General features: G+C 42.3%; 1 protein-coding gene across 2 annotated transcripts; it reads left to right on the top strand.

The window, feature by feature from the left end:
- The first annotated feature begins 2,419 nt into the window (after positions 1–2,419).
- Positions 2,420–7,920, top strand: cnga1a (cyclic nucleotide gated channel subunit alpha 1a). 2 transcript variants are annotated; one of them, XM_035146543.2, is made up of 8 exons: positions 2,420–2,651; positions 3,447–3,542; positions 3,668–3,730; positions 3,986–4,210; positions 4,290–4,394; positions 4,691–4,797; positions 6,066–6,676; positions 6,761–7,920. In XM_035146543.2, exons 2-8 carry the CDS (start codon positions 3,457–3,459, stop codon positions 7,685–7,687), a joined length of 2,124 nt encoding a protein of 707 aa, XP_035002434.1. In that variant the 5' UTR covers positions 2,420–2,651; positions 3,447–3,456; the 3' UTR covers positions 7,688–7,920. The 2 variants fall into 2 exon arrangements, with proteins under 2 accessions (XP_035002434.1, XP_035002425.1); XM_035146534.2 differs by having other exon boundaries at positions 2,421–2,651; positions 3,346–3,542.
- The last annotated feature ends 10,178 nt before the right edge of the window (positions 7,921–18,098 follow it).

The raw sequence follows: 18,098 nt of genomic DNA, 5'->3' as shown, positions 1-18,098 counted from the left end.
AGATGACTTCACTTGGTAACACACAAAGGACTGGAGATTTGTCAAATCAAAATGATAAACTGACAGTATAATAATATCTTTTTGTGATATCAATTGAAGTATATTTTTAACTTGGTAAACAATTTTCTTTTTTCCATGTAGGGGAAGCAGAGGTGATAATAACATTAATATTGGCTCTGTTACGATCAAATGTCTCAATAAATAATGATGATGTATATCCACAATACCAGGACCCTGAAACTGAAGCGAGATTTATTTGACTGTCTTTACCTGTACTTCTTGTTGATTGTATTTGTCCTTTAAAAAGAGAGCTGATTCACTTAAGTTGAAACTTATTGCATCAAAATGATCAAGTCTTATCTGGGGAAACAAAAGTTTTCATGCTCTTTTCACTTTTATAGTAGCAGTGTACTGCACGTTGATAAAAATGGGAAACACACAGGAGAAGGATTTGAAGTTGAATAAGGATCTCATGACTCTCCAGTGATCTTTCAGTAATGCCGGACCCTACTTTTCCTTTACTGGAACTAGTGGGATTTCTCGTTTGACCTCTCTGACCCCTGGTAAATGTCTTCTAAACTTTATGCCAACTGTTTTCATACAGGGCCTCTGTGATCTCCGAGCAAAAGCTTGGAGGTGTCACTTGAAGAGTTTTCTCACACTTTTCAAAGCTCCTCTGGAGCCACAAAATACTTTATACATTTGTGCTCACAGGCCATGTTGTGCTTTTCCCATCCAAATGTCCTTCAGCCAATATCAGCTGGGATTGGCTCCAGCCCCCCTGTGAAAGGATAAGTGGCAGATAATGGATGGATGGTTCTGTAAATAGACAAAACTATGTGGACTGTCTATGTATCAACTCTGAGTCATTTCCTTTCTATTTCTCATGCTCAGGAAGGGGACCCTGCTCCCAAAGCTGGTGCACCCGCTGGTGCTGCCCCTCTGAACTCTGATGAGGAAGAGGAGGCTGAAGAGGTGGAGGCAGCTGAGGCTGAGCCAGCTGTGGTTGAGGCAGCACCAGCAGAGCCGGAAGCAGTGGACCCTGCAGCTGCTGCTGAGCCAGCTGTGGTTGATGTCCCTGTAGAGGCTGCACCAGTTGATGCTGCTGCGGTTGATGCTGCTGCGGTTGATGCTGCTGCGGTTGATGCTGCTGCGGTTGATGCTGCGCGGTTGATGTTGCAGCTGTGGATGTTGCAGCTGTGGATGCTGCAGCTGTGGATGTGCCTCCAGTCGACGTGCCCCTGTTGACGTTGCCCCTGAGGTGGCTGCAGATGTGGCCTCTCCTGCCGCAGCCGACGTCCCTGCTGACGCTGGTGCCGCTGATGCCGGCGTTGCCCTGGTGGCAGCTTAGGTTGCCACAGCTGGAATGGAAGCAGATCCTCCTGCAGTGTCGTTACCTTCACCTCATCTCCAGCCTAAGTGCTTCTCTTTTAGCAGCTAAGACAGAAGCTGGCAGGCAGCAGAGAAAAGCTGTGACATGCTTAAAAGAGACTATCTAGCATACAGTATATGCGCTTTGTGAGGCAAAACAAGTGTTTTCACTTCAGAATTGGACAATTAAAAATTGTCTTTGTAATCTTTTGTCTTTCTTTTATTAAAATACTTTTTGCAATACTGTGCTTCAGTTGTGATTAATTAAACCTGGAAACATTTAGATGAGGATCATACAACTGTAGCATTCTCAGTTTAAGTCATCCACATGTCTCTTCCTATATTTCTTATGTCTCTCTGTAGCCGACTGTCTTCATTCATTTGTGGGGCTCATGCAAGGAAAGCACAGGCATCACAATGAATTTCAATACAATACCAGGACACTGACACTGAAGCAGCAGCATGATTCTGAACTGATGCTCAGTTCAAGTAGACGCTGTGTTTTCACAAAACTACAAACACCACATCAGCCAACAGGGAGAGCCACACAACCACAGGACGTGAGTCGAGAAGGATCTCCTGTTATTAAGCTACAGCACTCAACACTGACAGAGGGTTGGATTTAATCTCACCTGTCGTGATTCTTATTCAAACAAAAGGAACCGGTGCAGCTGATCTGAAATCTGTAACACCCGGCAGCATCTAATAGGATCAGGGCTGGATATGGCTGAGAGTGCTGAGTGAGCAGGAGATGTGTGTGTGTGTGTGTGTGTGTGTGTGTGTGTGTGTGTGTGTGTGTGTGTGTGTGTGTGTGTGTGTGTGTGTTTGTGAGAGCAGATCAAATCCTCTGCTGTTCCACTCTCTGCCGGTCAGGAAAATTCAAGCGTGTTGCAGTTTAAAAAGAAAAAGTGAACGCTGAATGGTTTCCAGTGTTGTGGATCCGCACTAACCAGTTTATTGAGGTTCGTCCAAACTACAGTTGACAGTTTATCTCTCACTGCAGTGGACAAATAAAGCTGGATGAGTGACTTTGCTTCACCTCTTCTCAGCCAAGTCTAATCCACAAATCCTTATCAGGGTCACTGAGACTCTATGGCACAGTTAGTCAGACTCAATGCTTGTAGGTGTCTGGCAACATGTTGATGTTATTTTAATTAGCATCTGATAATTGATGCTATACATCTTCTGCTGCGGTGAGAGGCCAGTTTCCAGATCCTAAAAGAAAACTACAGGAGGAGCAAAGAAAAATGTGCTTTACGTCACATTAACGAGAGGAAAAGGTAAGTTCAGTCAGAGGGAACGACATTTTTGAGAAGGAATCTTTGTAGCCCCACATGTTTATAATAGAATTGTTCTGAACTGATTTGTTGAACGTAACCTCTCATGATGTCTGGTTACTTTCACACAGCTGTCTTTAAACAAACACACACACAGAACCAGATGTGTCAAACAAACTATTTTACATTATTTAAGGGGTTTTACAGAGGGGGACATTACAGCAGATGTGACGTGCATGAAGATCTATGAGCTGAAAGGCAGGACAGATGTGGAGTGATAAATGAATCTATATATTTTGTTGATTTTATTTTGGGCTTCTGTAATATCAGACTGCAGATGTATTTCAGTACAGTTTTAAGGGAGGATATATATATATATATATATTTTAACTTTTGTTCCAATCTGCAATGAGATATTTGACGCGGTACAATTTTACAAGACGAGAATTTTATTTGCTACGTTTCTTATGACACTGGAAATATGGTCTTAAAAAATTCTGTCTGACAAACTCTGTAATACAGTGATTTTTTTCAATCATTGACTCCTGCAGGTTTTTTCTCAATTGGTTAAGTCAGAAAATGTTATGCTAACACAAGTTTCTAGAGACCAACAATCTTTCCAAATGTCTTGATTTGATCTATCTATCTATATACATATATATATAAATATGTATAATAAACTGTGGCTCCCCTGCAGCCCTCATAGGTTAAACTGTGTCGATGATGGGTGGATGGATGATGGAAGGACAATAGACTGACTTCTGGATGTGAGTGAAGTCTCCACCTTATTTCCATCAGATCTGCTGCCATGACCACCCCAGCAACCCATCACCACCTCCCTGTGCCGCCTCACCCTGTGAAGCAAATCACCTCTAACAGCAAAGAGGACGAGATGTAAGCGGAACCTTCAAAGCCTCAGACTCAGCTGTCTCCCTCATTCAAAGAGAGGACGCACGGTTCATTAATGAGATACAACAAAGTACGACTGGTCATTAATTAACTCTCTGTGTTTGTTCCAGACCTGCGCTTCAACCAAACCCTCACTGTCTGCTCAATGTGAACAACAGTAACAACAGTGAGGAGTAAGTACAATAATGGGTCAAACGGTGATAAGTGAAGCCCTGGTTTCTATTTGATGTTTTAAAGTCACTTCAGTGAGGCCCATTACTGAAGTGACTTTAATTAGTGTGCTAATTGTTCCTGTGCCAGGGAGAAAAAGAAAAAAAGGTAAATTAAATAAAGGGAATAAAGAGTAATTATGTCCTGATGAAAAGCTTTTCGCGGGGTGAAGGATGTTTAATGTCCTGTTTTCATCAATGCACCAATTCTCATTACAGAAAGAAGGAGAATGAGGAAAAGGATAAAGAAGAAGAAGAAGAAGAAGAGCAGGAGGAAGACAAAGAGGAGGAAAAGGAAAAGGAAAAAGATGAAGAAAAGGAAAAAGAAGAAGAAGAAGAAAAAGAAAAGGAAAAAGAAAAAGAAGAGGAAAAAGAAAAAGAAAAAGAAAAGGAAAAGGAAAAGGAAAAGGAAAAGGACAAAGACAAGGACAAGGACAAAGACAAGTAAGTGCATAATTTAGAACAACCTTTCAAGTACTTCATGCTCTCAACTATTTAATTAACTTTGTCTTTTCCTCTTTAGACCCAAAGAACTGTTTGTCATTAATCCTGCTGGGAATCTCTATTACCATTGGCTGTTCATCATCACACTGCCAGTCATGTACAACTGGACCACGATCATAGCCAGGTAACATCTATAATCAGTGATTCCAGTTATACACTTTCCCTGCAGGTTAAATGTTCATAGTTTCAGCCTCATTGAGTGTTATTCATATCAAATCTATATGGGAGGCTGATACATATCATTGTGATTTTAGCAGTGAGCTGGCTTAGTGCAGGAAATTATCTTCTCTTTGTATTGGTTCAGACTAGTAAGATTGGCTTCACACCAGCTGTAGCAGTGGCACAACAGGACAAAATGGAGTAGGTGCTCAACATTATGAATTCAACCAAACACACTGCTGGTGGCCTTCTCCTCTCCAGGGCTTGCTTTGAGGAGCTGCAGGACAACTACTTCATTTACTGGATTGTTTTGGACTACACCTCCGACCTGGTCTACCTGGCTGATATGTTCTTCAGGATCAGAACAGGTAAAAAACCAAACTGACACAGGCTCAAAGTATAGAAAGCTCAACTGATGAAGTTTCTGGCTGCTGTGCTTGTTCGTCATGTTAAGTCTACAAAGAAAAAAGATCCCCCCAAACATAATTTCAGTGTAAGTGATGGAGGATTAAGTCCACAGTTCTTGGCCTCTGCAAAAATGCACTCTAAAGTTCAGCAGAAGTAAATATGAGCCCTGGAATTTAAAGTAAGTTTATAAATGTACCTCTTTGTGTGACTGTCACTGCAGCTCAGCAAGGAAACACTATCAAGGAGAAAAGAAACTCAGACAGCTGAAGCCAAATATATTGTGCACAGTTTGTCGTGAACAAGAACCATGAATTGTGTCACACATTGCTTACACTGCACTTAAGTAAATGCATCGCATTGACGCTTGATGGTGAGCGTGCCCAACACTTGGTGCTGACACAGCAATCACTGTTCCATGCGTGGGACACAATGTGCCAGCCTTGCTATCAATGCTACAGAAGTACACAGGAAATACAAATCTCAACCAGATGAAACCACAGCAGGTTCACTAGTTGTCTCTGTCTCCTTGTTTTTCGCAATAATGTTTGATTTGATTGGCTAGTGTCTGCCCTTGAGAATTTCTTTAAGCCCTATGTGATTGGCTGGTGCGTCCACTGTTGCATGAAAAGATGACCTTACAACAGAGCCCCAATGCAACACATGACTTCACCACGTTCAAAGTGAATGAGCAGCATTACAATGGAGGCCTCCAACCCATATGTGTGAGTCCAGTGTCATAGGTTATAAACTGAAACTGATCGTTTCACAGCAAGCTTTCACAAAAACAGCATTCAGATCTGTTTTCATGTAGTCTTGTAATAAAATGCACTTTAAATATGCAAACCCAACCTTTGAGCACTTGAAACATTTTGTTTTACAGAACTGACAACATCTCCCATCTTGGATTTATCGCATCGTTGCATTTTTACATTTGAATTACAATGAGACACTGATCATCAGAAAATAAGGACTGATTACAGCTCAGACTAATTTGACTAAAATGTGATAAAAAATAAAACACTAAATTATATGAGTGCTGACATTCTTTGAGATACCTTAATCATCACTCACGCAGCATGAGTTTGAAAGGGTGATTATCTGCGTGCAATCAGGGGGCGTTTACAGCAGTACTAGGGAATACTTTTGGGAGGAACTTTTACTTTCTCTGGAACTTTAACTTGTATAAAACTTATGGTGTGTCTACGAATTTGCACCTCTTTACATGCAGGTTACCTGGAACAAGGTCTGATGGTGAAAGATGAGAAGCTGCTGCGGGATCGCTACATGAGCAGCTTCCAGTTTCGCCTCGATGTTGTCTCCGTGCTGCCCACAGACGTCTTCTATCTCTTCCTGGGCTTCAGCTACCCGGAGATCCGCCTCAACAAGCTGCTGAGAATCGGGCGCATGTTGGAGTTCTTCACGAGGACAGAGACCAAAACCAATTACCCCAACATCTTCCGCATCGGAAACTTGATCATGTACATCCTCATTATCATCCACTGGAACGCCTGCTTCTACTTCTCCTTCTCCAAGTCTATTGGTTTCGGGGCCGACGACTGGGTTTACCCGGCTCTGGATGATCCAGAGCGGCCTGCGTTTGGACTGCCCATGAGGAAGTATGCGTTCTGCCTCTACTGGTCCACACTGACCCTGACCACCATCGGAGAAATGCCACCACCAGCTCTGGACTCAGAGTTTTTCTTCCATGTGGCCGACTTCTTAGTTGGAGTCTTGATTTTTGCCACAATTGTAGGAAACATCGCCACCATGATCTCCAACATGAACGCTGCCCAAGCCCAGTTTCAGTCCCGAATCGACAACATCAAGCAATATATGCGGGTAAATGGCCTTCTTTTTTCCATTCACATTTTGAAACAGAATCATGTTAACTGTGTTTTTAATGTGCTTTCTTTTCATCGAAAGGTTCGAAAAGTCAGCAAGGAGCTTGAGCTGCGAGTCATCAAGTGGTTTGACTACCTGTGGAACAATGGTAAGGCGCAGGATGAAAATGAGGTGCTGCGGTACCTTCCAGACAAACTAAAGGCTGAAATTGCCATCCAGGTCCACATGGCGACCCTAAAAAAAGTTCGTATTTTTGCCGACTGCGAGGCTGGCCTGCTGATCGAGCTGGTGCTCAAGCTGCGGCCTCAAGTCTTCAGCCCCGGAGACTATATCTGCAAGAAGGGCGACATCGGGCGCGAGATGTATATCATCAAAGACGGGAAACTGGCAGTCGTTGCAGACGATGGCGTCACGCAGTTTGTTGTCTTGGGAAGTGGCAGCTATTTCGGTGAGATCAGCATCCTCAATATCAAAGGCAGCAAAGCAGGGAACAGGCGGACAGCCAACATCCGCAGCATCGGATACTCAGACCTCTTCTGCCTGTCCAAGGACGACCTGATGGAGTCTCTGACCGAGTATCCGGACGCTAAAGGCATGCTGGAAGACAAAGGCCGGCAGATCCTGATGAAAGACGGTCTGATCGAGCTGGACCCCGCTAACATTTTGCCTGAGGTGCAAGAGCTGGAGGAGAAGGTCAACAGATTGTATAACACTATGGATTTGATGCAGACCAAGCTGAAAAAGATTCTGGGAAATTACATGAGCGCCGACAAAGCTCTGAGATACCGCATCACAGACCTGGAGCGCCTGACGGGAGAGGAGGTGGAGGATGAGGATGACGAGGAAGAGGAGGTAAGAAAAGACGAGAAGGCGGTGGAAGGGGAGACGAAGGAAGAGGAAAAAGCAGAAGAGGGGGAGAAAAAGGAAGACGAACAAAAAGGTGAAGAGGAAAAAACAGGGGAAGCTAAAGATGAAGATGGAAAGGGTGACGAGGCAAAAGAAGAGTGATAAAGCGTCTACAGCAGAGAAATAATAACCGACAATTCTCAAAAAAATATATCATGTAGCCTCAAATGATTCTTTCTTACTGAACTTGCTATTTAAGACTGATTATTAAAACAAGCTCTGGAGATGGACTGAAATACTTGCTGGGACTTAAAGGGCTTTTCCATTGAATGCATATGTATATTGTGAAATTAAAGTATTGCCAATGACAATAACTGACATTGAGTTCAAATAAAGTTTTGGCGTCATTTGTCCTTTATGTTGAATGGTAGTTTACGAGATATGCACAAGTCATGTGCTGACAAAGCTACTGCTGTTCCCAGGCCTGCAGTAATCACTGCTGGCCACACGGGGATAGTAAAGGATTAGCAGGTGAACACATGACACACTGTCACTCTGCAGTGTGTGTTAGGAGTCATGGAAGCCTTGAAAAGAACTTCAGAGGCTCTGCGGCTGCTGCACACTCTCAGAATAACTAATCAATAATCAATCAATCAATTGTAATGGGGTGAAAAAAAAGCAGATTGAAGGATAAAAGCAAGAAAAGTAAAAAACTTGGGGGTAAGTGAGTAGGGAGGTGGTTAGCTCAAATTTGACCTAGGTCAGATTTTGCCTATGGTCATTGGGAAGGATGCTCCAAGTTGTAGTGTAGCACTGTGTACCACTATGTCTTGTTTTGACCCACAACAACGCACAATTTGGTCCTTCCTCAATATTTGTCACGCACCAGTTGCACGTTGGTTGTCCAAAAGAGACTTGAGAACGGATATAACACGTTTATTTTTCTCACAGGGAGATCACATGATTGTCAGTTTTCCACTAAACTGAGAGTATGAAACTCAAACCAAAGGGAAGAGTTCCTACTTATTTATTCTGTAGAGAGACACCGCTGAAGATTTCTTCCATTCAAATGTGTGGGTGTTTCACATCCAGTAGGTTGGACACATACATTACCGCCACACGCTTTTATCCTCTCAGCCGCCATGCACGTGACCATTTATCATCTCTTGTGTTGCTTTGGCCACTGATAACCAAGTGGCACCAGCAGGTCCACGTTCACCAGCCCTGATTCGTTAATCAAGGAATTGATATCTGCTCGTCTGAATACCTGACACAGAGGTGGAGGTGATTTGTTGGCTCTCGTGCTTCAACTTTCTGTCATTCTCTGAATTAACAGTGACTGTGTGTCTCATTCTGCAAGTAGAACAATGTCTTAATTAACGAGGAGAGTATGAGAGCAGATGGTGTGTTTTGCTGCAGTGCATACAAAACAATTAACAGTAACACATCTTCACATTAGAGCAGCTAAGAAAAGAAAATGTGGCATTTTGTTGCTTGATAAATGATCTTTTCTGTCAGTCAATGAATTGTTCAGGTGTAACAGAGTTAGAAATGTACTTTATTTATTTTTATTTAGAATTTGTATTTGTGAATTTTATTAGTTATTTTACTTTATTAACGATTACCTGCGGAAGTGACCTTGCTGTGCGTCACCTTTTGTGTTCCTCCGAAAGCTTATACTTCCTGTCAACCCCTCCCCCCCTCAGTGTTGTTTTACATTACTGAGGGTTTAAGAACGGAGATGCAGCAGGAGGTGTAAAATAACCACAGCAAAGCAATGTGTTTTTACAGGTGAATAAAAAGCTGGAAACCAACCCCCTGAGTCATTCATCCTTGTGGCCAATTGAAATCCGTTACACTGGTGCCGTGACCTTTTTGGATCTACAGATCAGCTTGATGCTCATCGCCGCGGATGCTGTACTGCCGTCCTGATCTACGTTTCAAGATAACAGTGTGGTCAGATCTAGAAAAGACTATTGTTTAGGGCATGTGATTTAAATATTTTTTTTTTTTTCTCTCCTCCAGTGAGTTGACAACTGTTTTTGTTGTTAAATAATTTGTGTACTTTTTATTTACCTACTTTTATGCTCTATTTTGGTTCTGGTTTAATATACACAACGCAAGTACATTTAATGGTTGAAAGCAGCCGCTGAAATAACAATGGATGAATTCGCTAGTCCTCGTCTGCCAAAAGGTAGGGGTGTGTGGCTCAGTGACATTGCTGGCAGTAGGAATGTGGGTCATTCAAAGTTCTTAACTGATAGTTGTGCTGATACAGGGTTAGGTCAGAGCCCAGGTTGCACTCCCGTTAGTGGGTTAATGAGGGAGGGACCCCAGACTTCCACTCCTGACAGTAATGTTGATGCAATGCAAAATCTCACAGACATGGTGGGGCAGTTAGGCGCTCAGATTGGTGAGTCCATTGTTGCAAAGTTAATGTCAGCTGGTGTTGTTAACTTGAATAGTGACGGCCAGACAACTACTAACACCCAGAACACACACAGTGACGTTACCAGACATGACCTCCCACGTGTGACAGTCCATGTTAAGTCGGATAAAGGACTACAGACATTCAGAGGTGACGGCACTGACAAATACTCGGTCGACGACTGGATTGACTTGACTAAAACTCACCTCAGAAAGCAAGAGATTCCTGTTTGTGACCAAGCAGAAGAAATAATGTGCCATTTGATGGGCAAGGCAAGAGATGTTGTGAAGATTGCTTTGCGTAGTGATCCTACAATTCATGGTGAACAAAAACCTGAAATAATGTACGATGTTCTTCTCCAATATTTCAGTGATGCTCCCTCGTGTCTCCCTCTCGCAGATTTTTACTCCACTCTGCCCAAACACAGGGAAAACCCAGTCGACTACTGGATAAGGCTCAACAAGGCAGCAGACCTAGCACTTGAGGGCCTGCGCAGACAAGGGAAGCGGACAGAGAACATGAATGATGAAGTGGCTCTCATGTTCGTCAAACACTGCCCTGACCCAGAGTTATCCTTTGCCCTGAAATGTAAGCCAATCCATGAGTGGACCCCGCGTGATGTTCAGCTGAGGATTGATGATCATCAAAGAGAACTAAGAGCTAGTGCTAGAGCCACTGGGGCTGTGCAGCTAAAAAGCCATTTAACCACTGTTGATTCTGAGCAGCCCAGCCCATCACCGGCAAGTCTGGCAGTAGCTGAGCAGTGCCACACTCCGGGTTCCCCTCCTTTCCCTCTCCAAGCCCAGCGTCATGTGTGTCATGTTCCTTGTCCCTCTCCAGCGTCTCCCCAAGTTATATGTGAATCCCACCATGCTTCAGGTCATGCCTCTGTACCAGCTGTGGCACAGAATCTCCAACAGTCAGAGGAGAGACTTCTCATTCAAATGGCCAACATGTTTCAGGAGATGATGGACAAGATGCAGCAGCGGAGTAATTCTCATCAGTTTCAAGGTGGGAGGTTCCAGCGTACTTCTCGTGACCGGCGCTCCAGAGAGGCGGCTTGTAAAGTCTGTAATGACGTCAGCCACACAACCATTTCACACTGCATGTCAGAGAGACTGTGTTTTGCCTGCTTCGCCCCTGGCCACAATAAACTGAATTGCCCTGCCAACAAATCCTCTGAATTCCAGGCTGAGGAAAACTAGTTGACCTGTATTCTGAGGGAGGCAGTACAGGTCGCACCACAGACTCCCAAACAGTTGACGTGTCTGATGCTGAGACAGTTTACACGTCTGTGAAAGGCTCATGTAATGACTCTGAAGTTGTTGTGTTTCAGAATATTCACAGAGTGGGCAGTAGTGACAGTCTTTTCTACACGCCTGTGACGATGGGTGGGACAGTGACAATGGGTGGCATGTTGGACAGCGGTTCAATGGCATGCAGTATCAGTGAATCAGCCGAGATGAAGCTGAGGGAGGCCGGAGTGATAACTGACCACAATCAGATTGATGCGAATGTAGTCCTTGTTGGATGTGGGGGACTTCGTGTTAAGCCCAAGTGTGCCTTCGATGTGGAGATGGAAGTGTATGGCTGCAAAATGTTGGTTCCCACACTTGTTGTCCCAGGACAGCATGATGAGCTGATACTAGGGACCAATGTCATAAAACATATTCTGCACCAGTCTAAACACTGTGAGTCTTACTGGAGTACGGTGTCCAGCCCCTGCTCAACAAGAGACCCAGAGACTGAACATTTCCTGTCTATGCTCTCTGGTCTGAATCCCTGGAAAGGTGAAAATATTCCTGACAAGGTCGGTACAGTCAGGTGTAACTCAGCTACCTGCCTTGAGCCTGGGCGTGAATATCTTCTCTGGGGAAAACTACCAAAGAACACTGCTGTTTCCCTAGGCAGCACCGTCATAACAGAACTTACATCATCCCGCTCAGCTCCTAGAGGTGTTTTGGTCGCAAAGATGGTAACTCAGCTGTGGGGAGACAGGTGGGTCCCACTAAAGCTCATCAATACATCTGACAAGCCTGTACGGCTGAGGCGCAATGCAAAGTTGGCTGATGTCTACCCCTGTGTAGCGCTTGAAGACATGGATGTTGCTGAACCTTCGGGTGTTCCCCTTGTCAGCTATACCCAATCAGCTATGCCACCCACTGCTGATGTGAAAAGTTCTGTAAAAGACAAGCTCAGGTCATTTGGTCTCAGTACTGTTGACATTGAGTCATGCGAAGTGTCAGTGGACTGTAAGAAGAGGATGGCTGACCTTGTTTTGCAGTACGAGGATGTCTTTTCGCGTCACAGTCTTGATTGTGGGGAGGCGAAGGGTTTTGTACACCGCATACACCTGTCAGACAGCAGACCTTTCAGGCTCCCCTACAGAAGGGTACCCCCTGGCCAGTACCAGAAGCTGCGCCAAGTACTGAGCGAGATGGAGGAAAAGGAAATCATCAGGAAATCAACCAGTGAATATGCATCGCCACTGGTGCTTGTGTGGAAGAAAAACGGAGATCTCCTTTCGCTGGTTAAATAAAAGAACCCTGAAGGACGCTCACCCTTGCCCCATCAGGGTGATTGTTTGGCAGCCCTGGGAGGAGTTTGCCCCACCCAGGCCCCCCGTACGAGAGACAGCGGCCACCCCGACTACAAAAACCTACGTGACTGTAAAATAACGAATTTTAAGTTTGTGGCCAATTCAAATCCGTTACACAGACACTAGTTTGATTTAGAGAAAATTTGTCGACTGTGGGAGAAATGACACAATGTGACTTTTCCTCCACTGTCTTTACGTTCTATTTTTTTTTTGGGGCATATTACATGCATTCATGTCTACGAATGTCAGAGTTACTAAAAGAACATTATCTAATAAAATTATAAAACATACAATCAAAGCCAGGGATCTGTGACACAATTTTACAATTTTTTTATATGATGTTCAATATCACTCTTTTAATTAAGCTGTCCTGTACATCCAACTAAGTGCAATATTACTTGTATTACTTCATGTAAAATACCCCATGCATTATTATATTGGACAGAATTATATTAATATAATGTGCAATATTACGATGATCATCCTGTGCAATATTTGCCTCTCATTTATAATTTCCAAAATGACTTTTTCTGTCCCTATTTTAGACCATTTTTTTGTCTATTAAATTACATATATATACAAAATTATTTAGAATTGTAGAGACTGCTTCTATTCTGCATCAGTTTTCCTCTTCACCAGACTTGATCCTTCAAACCCGCTCATTTCTCTGGACCGACACAGAACAGCACACCAGCTCTGTATAAATATTGATGTCACACACAACGTGTTGTCAGGAGCTTAGTAGTGATAGCCAGTGAAAATGTCTTCACAGACCGGGCACGGAGGAGTGATGGAGCGCACGTCGTTTATCCCGGGGAAATTGCCGCCTATAAGGCTGATTTCCCAAAGGAGACGTGTCTCTGTGGGATTCGGAGCCCGAGGGGCTCACCTGTATTCAGCCGCATTAGCAGAATAATCATCCACACTGGAGTAAAAGGGTTATTTATTACATTAACTACTGGTAATGACATGAAGCAGAAGTGAAACTACTTCCACCTATAAGCCTACAACTTCAAGATAAACCCTGGCTGTAATTAATTTCGCTTTATAGATGCTCCAGTTCTTTGGGAAAATTACTAAAAAAGAATTAGATTTATTGGGGATTATTGCAGATTGTTACCAGGGGCAATGTGAGGTTCAGCATCACTTTTGAATGTAGAAGGAGGGATGTACCACCGACCTTCTGGTTAGTGGATGACCCTCTCTACCCCCTGAGCCACAGCCACTCACACATTCCAGTGAGGATACAAAATCCTGAATTTTAATGGCTCTGAATTTCTATCACTTCCTGGCTCATTAACACAAGATGCAGCCTGCAGTGCACAGATATTCACATCGACACTGCTCTGTTTGCCAGCCTCTGCTCTCTCTGTTGCCAAACCTAGACTAGTTGTGTCCACTCATGTTTTTTGCAGCTCGGGAAACCTTCAAAGATCATCGTTTTTTTACCCAGAAGAAATGTTAAAAACACTGTGCATTTGAATAATGTGCAATTACGACCCTTAGTAGAAGATGAGTCAAGCACAGTCCGAGTGTACTCGTGTTTCGTTAGATTCTAGAATTGCCCACAATGAGCCTAAATGTGTTGTTTCTACTGGTTATCAACTGAGCTTCCAGAAACTGCTGCCGCCACAGCAGTGCAGTAATTAAAAGATGAATGGAAACATGCAACTTCAGATGCTTCAAGGGTCCGAACCAAAGACTGTATATAAAGATGGACGACGAATACATTTTTCTCAATTATGTCATTTTCGGTATATTGGTAGGCCCTCGCTACTGCGTTTCCATCCCCCGATCTCTTTGTGCAAACTCTGGCTCCAAATGGCGTCATCGGCGCAGGATGGCAGTACACGGATCCATGATATTTCAGATTCATTCCTGCATAGAGGGAGGAAGTCGGCCATCTTTATAAACAGTCTATGGACAGAAAGCTCTGAGATCTAAAGTGTCTTCTGCTTTGGTATTGTTCTAAGTGACATCTACTTTTAGCTCCGATCCTAACAAGGATATGTTGGAATATGGAATTACTTAAATAGTTCACGCTGCTAAATTTAACTGCTGCTGATATGTTTATGAATCAGTAAAAGTATGAGACATAACTGAGGAACATGTGCATGGGGATAAAGGATCTACTTCAGTCCTTCCTCCACCGCTGTTCGTCTCTGAGGGCTTAAAGTTATTTTAAAACATATTGTCCACCCAGTGTTTAAAACTACAGCCATAACCTTAAAGCTTCAGTCCTGTCCCTCGTTTAATGGAGCAATATTGACTTATTCTGCCAATACCCTGCTGAGCATGCTTTCCCTCAGGCCTTTCAGGTCACACTAATGTGACATGTGGGGAGCACAAGTATTGTGTGGTGGAAGTCATGGTTTCACAGTGTGAAAGTGCAGCACATGTCTGTACAGCCGAGGCACAGAGTTTTAGAAATTAGTGAACAAAGGGAAAGAACATTTATCACTTGTGTAAAATTTAACACATACTAAATCTATAATTACCTCCACAAAGGAGGTTCTTGCATTAAGAAGTTTGTTTGGCAGTTTACAGGATTATAATGAAACTACTGAACAGATTACCATAAACCTGGTGGAAGGATGCAGTATGGGTCAGGGAAGAACCTATTACATTTTGGTGTAGATCAGGGGTCAGTTCCAAAGATTTTTTTTTATATTGTGAGAAATAATTCATGGAACTTCATGGAATATGAGTCTGTGCAATTTAGTGCAGATCCAGATAAAACTCCGGATCTAGTGAATTTGAAGGACCTGCTGGGCCTTGGTGGAGGTATGAACTCTAAGATTTACCGTTGTAGTTATCAGTAAGATCATTATCTGGACCAAGAAAGATTTTCAGAGGAACAGTCAATATTCAATGACAATTTCTCTGTAGTGTTGTTTTGCATGCACATTAAGGAGCTGAACAAAAAGCTCGTCCTTCTGCAAGTAAAATATATCACTGCTCATGTTAAGCGAGGCTTCCTTGATAAAACTACGATTCTGAATCTGTGTCAACATGTTGTAGCAGCACAAACATGACCTCTCATATCCTCTAATTGATTAGTGTGTGAGAGTCTGTTGTTGGTCACAGTCCCACTTGCTTTGCACACAAACACTAAAAGCATGAAGCTCTCACGTGATGATCCTTTTCTCAGGAACGTAATGTTCAGCTGTTAATGACTGAGGTGAAGACTAATCAGGAAATAGTTGAGGAGCCATTCTCTTTCATTAGCAAAGAAACTGCTGTCCCTGGTTATACATTTTGAATTGATTAGAGAAAATAGCCCCGAGCCCTGACACAGGTTCTGAATCACACACACAGAGGCAGCTATGAAAAGAGCTGCCAAACGTGACAACTGAAGCTATGTGACTGCTGCCCTGATATTTATTTAACAAGGTATAGAAAGAGACGAGCGTTCATGTCAAAACATGTTGTTACCTAATGACAATCAAGTCTCTCTTTTGCAACATGCACATGACAAAGCTACAGGCAGACAATGAGCTCACAGCAGCTCATTAGGTAAAGAACAGATCAGGGTCACAGCTGGACTCTGTGCAACACATGCAAAGGGGTTTTTGTGTTGAGAGTTTATATATATATATATATTTATATATCAACAACACATATGTATATATATATATATATATATGTATTTGTGTATTCTGTAGTTTCTAGTCTGTCAATACAGATCATAAAATTCAAATTTCCTCTGTTGTTGTAACCATTATACATTAAATAAGCTTTTCAAAATTAATTCATACTCGACCTGTTCTTGTCAATATCAGTCTTGGTCATCATAAACAGTCAAATTCTCTTCATTCCCTTGAGTATTTATCAAACTGTAAATATATTTCCACAGTGTTCCTCAGAGAGCAGAGCTTACTATTCCCATCAGAGCACCTCCATCGATTCCTGGGAGCTGTACAGCTCAGGAGCTACAAAACATGGGACATACAAAACGACTTGAAAGACCTGAAAATGTGGTCTTTAATTTTTCTAATCCTTTTATGAAAACCAAAGGAAGCTTTTAAAATAATTTATTCATCTGTGAATGGTTTGCATGCAACTCCCCGATGCTACAACCGTACACCTGCAATCTAAAATGTACATTTGGGTGGATCTAGTTTCCCACAAGTTAATCTTTGAATATATATCACATATCGTCGTGTGCATTATTTCAATCACAACATAAAAGCCTGGCTTCCACTTCTCTTAAATAAAGGTTGCTCAGATCGTACAGTGGACGCCTGGAGAGCCCCTCAGGGTTTTTAATAGTGATCAAAGACTTGTGTGAAAGCCACAGAGATGATTTCCATGCTCTCTGTCAGTGGTTACCTCAATATAAATGGCACCTTATATATAGAGATTCTGCCCTTTTCTGTGAATGTAGGAACTCTCTTAGGTTTTCTCATAGGAAAAACACCATTTTTACATAACATCAATACTCATATTCATACGAATATCCATGAATTCATATCAATTAATGAATTAATGAATATGTATGCCCTATGTTCATACAGCAAACATTGTCTTATTATTAAATTGATATTATTAAATTATCTAATCAATTTATTGTGAATTGCTCCATGACACTTTTGGCAGCATTTACATATCCCTGGGGAAAAAACTTCAAAATCAAGATCTGAATTTCAATCTGCATCAACATGCAGGACAATAGGGCAGAATAAAAAGTCATATGATTTATTTTTTATTTGTCCAGCACATTTCATACACAATCACCTCCATGTGTTTTGCATGACAAAGTGTATATCAAAATAAAATAAACAGTTCTGTACATATTCAAACACATACATATGATGTAATGAAAGTAAGAATATAAGATATATGGGCAGCAGGGACTAGAGCCATAGACCTTTTAAAGATATATGTATCAATTCTTCATTTAAATGTCGAGACCAGTGTCATATATTTTGTTGACTTGTGCACTCACACCATTAAAATGTTTCTGACAATGTTTATACCCAGAGAAATCCAGTTTTATCCAGGGTAACAGGATTCCATTGGTTTTAGCTGCTGCAACACGAAAAAAGCTTTAACACATGACCTCATTCGTGAAAATGATTCATGCCTGAGCGACAGAGATTTTCATTGGCAGTAGTAGTGAAGACAACAAATCCCATGATCCCACAAAACTTCAAGATGTCATCAAACTAGGTCTTTTATTATTGTTTGGATTGAGGGACCCATAGTGGCTGCAGTTACATATGGTACGTTTACATTGCTTTTTTTTATGTCATCTTGTAATGATTCAGTTCTTAATGAGGGTTTACTCGTACAAACTTTTCAGCAACATCATCACATTGAATTTTCAAACATACAGTACTTTAACAGAACTTGGGAAATATACTTGCAATGTTAATGAAAGTAAAGAAATCTCTTAGTTGTCCCTTTATCCAAATCTCTGCCAAAATGTCACGGTTTCTGTCTTTACCAATGTCTCACAGAAATCAGTTCAGTAGTTTTTGCATGATCCTGCTGACAAACCAACAACACAAACCACCAACACACCGATTGGGGTATGAACTGAA

Source organism: Hippoglossus stenolepis, chromosome 2 (assembly GCF_022539355.2).
Source record: "Hippoglossus stenolepis isolate QCI-W04-F060 chromosome 2, HSTE1.2, whole genome shotgun sequence".
In the NCBI taxonomy this organism is placed as follows: Eukaryota; Metazoa; Chordata; class Actinopteri; order Pleuronectiformes; family Pleuronectidae; genus Hippoglossus; species Hippoglossus stenolepis.
Note: the sequence above shows the minus strand (reverse complement) of the source record. Positions and strands in the feature narration are given on the sequence as shown.

Coding starts and splice junctions, on each gene's coding strand:
- cnga1a (XM_035146543.2), top strand. CDS start 3,457: ATGACCACCCCAGCAACCCATCACCACCTCCCTGTGCCGCCTCACCCT. Junction 4,798..6,065: donor GTTCTTCAGGATCAGAACAG/GTAAAAAACCAA, acceptor CTTTACATGCAG/GTTACCTGGAACAAGGTCTG. Junction 6,677..6,760: donor ACATCAAGCAATATATGCGG/GTAAATGGCCTT, acceptor TTTCATCGAAAG/GTTCGAAAAGTCAGCAAGGA.